At 30.5% G+C, this 8400-nt stretch overlaps 1 protein-coding gene across 1 annotated transcript; it reads left to right on the forward strand.

The window, feature by feature from the left end:
• The first annotated feature begins 6077 nt into the window (after nucleotides 1-6077).
• LOC141682763 (GDSL esterase/lipase APG-like) lies at nucleotides 6078-8111 on the forward strand. The gene is made up of 5 exons (XM_074487456.1): nucleotides 6078-6397; nucleotides 6517-6647; nucleotides 7040-7273; nucleotides 7378-7633; nucleotides 7742-8111. The coding sequence occupies exons 1-5, from the start codon at nucleotides 6133-6135 to the stop codon at nucleotides 7936-7938; spliced, it is 1083 nt and encodes a 360-aa protein (XP_074343557.1). The 5' UTR covers nucleotides 6078-6132; the 3' UTR covers nucleotides 7939-8111.
• The last annotated feature ends 289 nt before the right edge of the window (nucleotides 8112-8400 follow it).

Genomic DNA, 8400 nt, shown 5'->3' on the forward strand with positions numbered 1-8400 from the left:
TTTGACATCATCAAATCTATTAACTTGTATAGTTTTCATAATTTACAAGTTTGGTGAGATTGTTAGATATATTTGTGATGTCATGTCCAATCTGATTTGTTTAGTTTCAGAACTTATTATCAGAATCTTAGAACTTAACTGGAAATCAGAACTTACTGAAGACAGGAAGTTATCAGAACTTAAGACGTCAGAACTTATATCAGAACTTAAGTGCGGATACACTTCAGGGATGAAAAGCGGCTGATTTACAGGAGAGGATCTGGATTAAACAAATAAAGATATGCATGGAGAGTTGGACAGCTAAAGGACTACAGAAGATAATATCTGATTTATATATTTTAGGAAGAGATATATTTCATATCAATTAGAAGATATCTTGTAAATGTGTACTATATAAATACAGCTTAGGGTTTACACTATAAGTGTTATCATTCACGAGAATATTATTTATTGTAACCCTAGCAGCTCTTAGTGATATCATACATCACTGAGAGAGTAGATTAACCTACTTTAACAGAGTTTGACATATTGAATAAACTTGTTTTCTGTTACATACTAGTGTTCATAATCGAATTGATTGTAGATACTATATTCAACCCCCTTCTATAGTATCATTGAGACCTAACAAATAATATCGATTCCGACTATAAATCGACAAATAAATCCGGCAAACTTCGGTTGATTATCGAACTCGACTAAAACTTCAACCAAACTTAGAAATTCCTATCAAAATTCAAAGTTTAAACTGATACAAATCTAATACACAAACCAATATCATCAAACAATTAAAAATAAGACCAAATAATGAATCATAACTCACTTGAAAACCTTAGCTTTGGGACTCCACTAAATCGTACATAAAACACACATATAAATATATGAATCGACTCTAAATGTCATGTGAAAGCTTTGTATAAGATCAAAATCAACCAAATATTGCTAAATCAAAAGGCCCCAAAATCAAGTGTAAACCCTAGAAGCGGGTGTTAATTTTTACGAAGTTTTCAGATAATTTGATGGCATGATTAAATAGGTCTCATCAAGAGCTTCAGATTAATTAGAAACACGACATAGTTTGCTTACCAGATCACCTCAAAATTAAGGTTTGATCTCAAGAACACTTCTTGAAACCCTAACACTAATTTCAGAGAATTTCTGAAATTTTAAGATATTTTTCTGAATTTTATAAAAATAAATAATAAATAAAATCTATTTAAAATTACAAAATAATACTCCCAAAAATTATTGAGGGCCTAATTATATCATTTAATAAAAATAATTATCCCAAAATTAATAATTAACATGGAATAATTTTTAATTAAATAAATACAAAATTTATTCCAAAATTTCCCAAAAATTAGGATCTTTCCTAAAATGCGAAAATATAAAATATTTGAAAGTCTCACGATTTTATAAAAATGAAAATATAATTTTTGTGGGTTTTGGCATCCCGGTAGGGGCGATAATTATTTGAGAAATGAAATATTTTCTAAATTAACAATAAACCCCGAAAATAAATATAATGAAGACAAACTCACATAAAACAATTCAAAACACGCTATACATAACTTATGTTATTAGACACACGGCTAATTAACGTATAATTTCTTATAAATGTATTTTTAACAAATAAACAGTATCCGAAAAATACTATGGTCCTTACGAGACTACATACAAATCTATCGCATGTTACCATGGCCATCAACAATATAAATAATAATAAACACATAATTATTCATTTAACATGTAACAAATTAATCGTAAAATATTATTTTGAATGATCTCACAATTCAACCGCTACGAGGGCGAACCAAATAAAAACAGACAATTTTTGACGTGGATAAATATCCACGCAGTCCATGAAATTCTAAAATAACCTCAATTTACCGATACTGATACAATGATCGGCTTTCAATAAAATTTTGAAAAGTAGTAAAAGTAAGTAAATATTTTCACAAAACCGGCCGGAATCGATACAGAACTAAAAATTAACATAATGGTCCATTTAAGGATGAGAAAATTTCAGATAGGAATAAAATATCCATAATTATACTCCTCCCATACTGGAAAAATACATAAAATATTCAAAAAATAATAAATTCTGAAAATTCGAGATATTACAACATCGTACTGCTTTTCATTCATTAATTAGCTAAGGGTCTCGCGAATTTAGTTGAAACAATCGAATTAACCACCCCAATAATTACCCGTTGAATAAACACCTAATATTTTAAATTACAACTTATATATTACAAGGTAGATTATTAAAATGTTAGATATACACTGAGAATATTATTTCGAGTAATGATGATTCATCTAAATTATTTTGAATCAACATTTACAAAAAACTATTAAAATTGCACTTGGAGAGTAAAAAAGTAATAAAATGAAGAAAAGAAATTATTAGCACAAAAAAAAATGAAACAAGACTCAATACGATACATGTTTTTATAAAACTTCTTTTTTAAAATATAGCTAAATTTACGAAAAAATTAGGAGCCAAATTATTAATAGATCTTGGACTCTTCTTCTATCACCTCAGAAATCTTCACAAATGTTAAATTTTGTTGTGTTATAAAAGATTTTTTCAAACATATGATATATAATATTATAATTTATGTAATATATAATATGCAATTTTAAATTTGTCATATCACTTACCACATAATTAATCTTGATAGGCAAGTTCTAAAAAGAAATTCGTAATTCGCATAGCGCGTGTTTATATCCTAATATTTTTATTTTAAATTTTATAAATAACTTATGTGTACAACTGTTGTACATGCATATCAATAAACAGGTCCTAATAAAGGCTCTGAATTTAACTTTGGAATTGCATGTGCAGTGCCGGTAGATGATTTTGCACCTGAAAACCGGCCGATCATTCATTTTTATTTTTTAAGACGTCCCCTATAATGAGATCTGATTATACAGACACGTACAGATGGGCAGTGTCGACCCAGTGCATTGATCGTTCATCTTCCCTACAAGCTTTGTAGTTAGTTGAACAAACAACTATAACCATAATGGTTATGAATAGAGCCGGAGCTGTTCGCGGACAAACTTGAGCTCGGCTCGTTGAGGGCTCGGTTCGGCTCGGTTTGTTAAGGGTTCGAGCTCGAACTCGAACGCAAAAATGTGTTTGTTAAGAAAACGAGCTCGAGCCGAGCTTTTGGCATGTTCGGCTCGAGTTCGGCTTGGCTCGGCTCGAAAAAAATTAAAAAAAAATTAGTTTTATATATAAATTTTTTAAATATTTTTAAATTATTGAACTATACGAATGTCAAAATATATATTTTAGTAATTTGAAAAAATTCAGATATTAAAAATTAATTTTTTAATTTGATATTTTAATAATTAACAAGTGATTTGACTACTACTTGTAACTAGTATTTATTTCCTGATCGGTGTTTCGATTTTTTGAAATTATTTATAAATGATCCAACCGTACGGATGTGAAGATCTATATATTTAAGTGATATAATAAAAAATTTAGAAAAAATAAATATATTTGGTTTGCTATTTTAACAGTTAACTTGTAGTTTGACTAGTACTTCTCCCATATTAATGTTTCGATTTTTAAAAAAATATTTATGAATGATCCAACTGTACGGATGTTAATATTTATATATTTTAGTGATATGACAAAAAAATTTTAAAAAAATAAATGTATTTGATTTGTTATTTTAAAAGTCAACAGGTGTTTTGACCTTTACTTGTAACTAGTGTTTAGTCTCATATTAATGTTTCAATTTTTAAAAAATATTTATGGATGATTCAACCGTACGGATGTTAATATCTATATATTTTAGTGACATGATAAAAATTTTAGAAAAAAATAAATGTATTTGGTTTGTTATTTTAACAGTCAACCGGTGTTTTGACTTTTACTTGTAACTAGTGTTTAGTCTCGTATTAATGTTTTGATTTTTAAAAAAATATTTATAGATGATTCAACCGTACGGATGTTAATATCTATATATTTTAGTGACATGATAAAAATTTTAGAAAAAAGATAAATTTATTTTGTTTGTTATTTTGACAATCAACCCCTTGTTTGAACAGTACTTGTAACTAGTGTTTAGTCTCGTATTCATGTTTTGATTTTTTCAAAAATATTTATAGATGATCCAACCGTACGGATGTAAAGATCTATATATTTTAGTGACATGACAAAAGTTTTAGAAAAAAATAAATGTATTTGGTTTGTTATTTTAACAATCAACCGGTGTTTGGACCTTTACTTGTAACTAGTGTTTAGTCTCGTATTAATATTTTAATTTTTTAAAAAATATTTATAGATGATCCAACCGTACGAATATTAATATCTATATATTTTAGTGACATGATAAAAAATTTAGAATTTTTTTTATTTTGTTTCTTATTTTGACAATCAACCAATTGTTTGAACAATACTTAGAACTAGTGTTTAGTCTCATATTAATGTTTAATTTTTTTTTTAAAATATTTATGAATGATCCAACCGTACGGATGTTAAGATCTATATATTTTAGTGACATGACAAAAGTTTTAGAAAAAAATAAATGTATTTGGTTTGTTATTTTAACAGTCAACCAGTGTTTTAACATTTACTTGTAACTAGTGTTTAGTCTCGCATTAATGTTTTGATTTTTTTTAAAATATTTATAGATGATCCAAATGTACGGATGTTAATATCTATATATTTTAGTGACATGATAAAAATTTTAGAAAAAAATAAATTTATTTTGTTTGTTATTTTGACAATCAACCACTTGTTTGAACCGTACTTGTAACTAGTGTTTAGTCTCGTATTCATGTTTTGATCTTTTAAAAAATATTTATAGATGATCCAACCGTACGGATGTTAAGATCTATATATTTTAGTGATATGATAAAAAATTTAGAAAAAATAAATATATTTGATTTGTTATTTTAACAGTCAACCAGTGTTTTGACTTGTACTTGTAATTAATGTTTAGTATCGTATTAATGTTTCGATTTTTTTAAAAATATTTATGAATGATCCAACCGTACGGATGTTAAGATCAATATATTTTAGTGATATGACAAAATTTTTAGAAAAAAATAAAAGTATTTGGTTTGTTATTTTAACAGTCAACCGGTGTTTTGACCAGAATTTTTTAATCAGCTCGGCTCGACTCGGCTCGACTCAGCTCGTTTTGATGGAGAAAGCCCGTGTTCGGCTCGTATTCGGCTCGGTTCGACTCGGCTCGATTTTGTTCGATAAAAACTCGTGTTCGGTTCGTCAGAAAAAAAAATAAAACTCAGCTCGGTTCGATCAAAACTCGGCTCGGCTCGGTTCGTGAACAGCTCTAGTTACCAATCTATATACGCATCACATATTACCATCAGTCTCTAATTTCCTGTGCTACGTCATTTGTGGTCCTACAATATGCAATATAACTAAATTGAATGGAAAATGTTCCTCTCCAATTAATAAGATAATTTTACGGAAACAAGATCATTGAGCTCCCTACTTTTGAATTTCGATCTCACTTGAAATTTGATACTTGTAATTTATTCTTTCGGGTGTGACATGTCGACCAGCTTTTCATTCCGGGTGTGTGCGAGTGTCATTCGCGTGATACCTTGTGATACAGTACTGGCAGATTTTTTCGGAGGCATTGTAATGTCAATGACAGCTTACAAGGTTTAGAGCATTTTCAAAAGACTCTTTGAACAAGCTCTTAATCAATATACAGAGAGGGAGCGAGCCAAAAATTACCTTTGGCCAATACCATAGTTATCTCCTATGAGGAAACAGAGGATGTGTAATTAGCATATAAGTTAAAAATAAAGAATATTTACATTTGTCCAATATTTGTGAAAAAAATTTCAGGCGCAAGCGCTTGTCATAACATTACATACTGCAATTTTGTTGATCATTATTTTGCAATTTGGTTTCATACTAGGTTGATCATATAAAAGGATATAAATTCGGGGAGTTAGCAAAATTAGGCATGTCAAGGAAAATGTTAGTTGCATAAGGTTTTTCACCAAATTCCCTTATTTACTGTATTGAAAATTGAGAATAGAGTTAAGTTATGTTAAAGGTCATGGCTCCCTTCTTATAAAATCTAAAATCCCCATGCTCTTGATGACTTGACCTCATTCATCCTATTCAAGAAAATGGAAGGAGTCTTGTGCCAAAATGTCATAATCTTGATATTTGCACTTGCATTAGTCAACTACACTGTGGTTGCTCAAGACTCTAGTAGTACAACTGTTGTTCCAGCACTCATATCATTTGGGGACTCTGCTCTTGATGTTGGGAACAATGATTATCTTTCTCGTACTGTTTTCAAATCTAATTATCCACCTTACGGGAGGGATTTTGGAAACCAGAAACCTACTGGAAGGTTCTGCAATGGAAAATTAGTCAATGATATAACTGGTAACTAAGAGCTTCACTTATTTGTTCACTTGCTACATATGCATGTGGTTTTTTTCATAGTATTAAGGAATACAATGTGCCTGTAAGTACTATAACTAACAACTCTGTATTTTTTGAAGCTGATACTCTTGGGTTCACAACTTATCCACCAGCATATCTTAGCCCACAAGCAACTGGGAAGAATCTTCTCATTGGAGCCAACTTCGCTTCTGCTGCATCTGGTTATGATGACAGAACAGCTTTCTTGAGGGTAAAATCTTGCTCATATTAACATACCAAAAGTACATAATGTTAAAATTTTGAGTTCCATCTAGTGGCAGTTACTGGTATTATGTAAGTGACGCCATAAGATGATGCAAGAGTTTGACCTATCAGGCTATCAGTTCTCAGGCATAGGAGAGAGGCTCTCGTGCAACTGAGAGGAGAATTATAAAGTAGGACCTCATTTAGTGGCTTGTACTAACACATTAAGTTTCCAGGATACTTTCATCATCTCACACAATGGCTATTCTTTCCCAACTATACAGTTGTACTTAACATAATTATAGTTCTTGTTGTAAATAACCTGTCTAAATATTTGACGATATCATTGCAGAATTCTTAACATTCAGTAGTACTAATCGAAATGAGGTTTGATTGCAGCATGCAATATCATTGTCGCAACAACTGAGGTATTACAAAGAATACCAATCTAAATTAGCAGCAGTAACAGGGAGTTCAAAAGCAGCATTCATCATCAAGGAAGCATTATATCTAGCATGCTTTGGAACTGCTGATTTTCTTCAAAATTACTATGTTAATCCTAAAATTAATAAAATCTATACTCCTGATCAATACTCCACATACCTTGTTGGTAAATATACAAGCTTCATCAAGGTACATACACATCACTCAGTAACATTCTTGGTACAGATCTATAATATTGCAGTATCATAAATATTACTCCTTGTTCTGAGATGAATATTTATAAATATGTAAAGGACTTGTATGCACTGGGAGCAAGAAGAGTTGGAGTAACAGCACTACCACCAATGGGATGTCTACCTGCAGCTAAAACATATTTCAGATCGCATGGTAAAGGGTGTGTATCTCGGATTAACACCGATGCACAAGGATTTAATAAGAAGTTGAATTTAGCTACACAACAACTGAAGAAGCAACTCCCAGACATTAAGATTGCAGTTTTTGACATATATAAGCCCCTATATGATCTAATTTTATCTCCAGCAACTAATGGTAAGTAGTATGCACAATATTGCACATTTATACTGGGAAATTGTAAGGAGGTCCTAATTAGTTAGTAGCTAAGTTTTAACAACGTTTATTTTTATGATGGGGATGCAGGGTTTCTGGATGCAACTAAAGGCTGTTGTGGAACAGGGGCAATACCAGTGTCATTATTTTGTAACCGGAAGTACACAACTGGAAGTTGTCGTAATGCAAGTGAGTATGTGTTCTGGGATGGTGTTCATTTTACTGAGACCGCAAATCAGATAATTTCTGATTCACTCCTCTTCCAAGGCATCAGTCTTTTAGGTTAATCAACGCAACGCCATTTTCTAGTTCCACTCTGTTATTTCCATTCTTAGGTTTCGCTTTAGTTTTGTATTCATCACTCCACTCCACAAATGCACATGCAGAAGGCTACTGTTGAAAGAATAATTTCTTCTTGTATTTCTGTACTATGAAATATGGAGCAAATCATAATTTTTAATTTGTCTAGTTGTAATCAGGAGATTGGTAAAGACTAGTTTTCACGGAATTCTCTTGTGATTGTCTTGTTTTTACTAACTTTCTTAATAAGTTCATGTAAATGAAGTAAAGAACATTTTATGTTTATTTTAACCTATTAAAGAGTCCGTTTGCATATGATCTATTGTGTCCGTCTGCAAATGCTTATAATTCATTTACAAGCCAAAAAATACATATAAGATTTATGTTGAAATTGTGAAAAACGTCAAAGTCACAAGTGAAATTTGGAAAATAATTTTGATTCTGCATTG

Source organism: Apium graveolens, chromosome 9 (assembly GCF_009905375.1).
Source record: "Apium graveolens cultivar Ventura chromosome 9, ASM990537v1, whole genome shotgun sequence".
Lineage (NCBI taxonomy): Eukaryota > Viridiplantae > Streptophyta > Magnoliopsida > Apiales > Apiaceae > Apium > Apium graveolens.

What these genes read in the sequence shown, in the direction of transcription:
- LOC141682763 (XM_074487456.1), top strand. Translation starts at nt 6,133, where the DNA reads ATGGAAGGAGTCTTGTGCCAAAATGTCATAATCTTGATATTTGCACTT. An exon ending in ATTAGTCAATGATATAACTG is followed by an intron (nt 6,398 to 6,516) that starts GTAACTAAGAGC and finishes TATTTTTTGAAG; the next exon opens with CTGATACTCTTGGGTTCACA. An exon ending in TTTATCTCCAGCAACTAATG is followed by an intron (nt 7,634 to 7,741) that starts GTAAGTAGTATG and finishes ATGGGGATGCAG; the next exon opens with GGTTTCTGGATGCAACTAAA.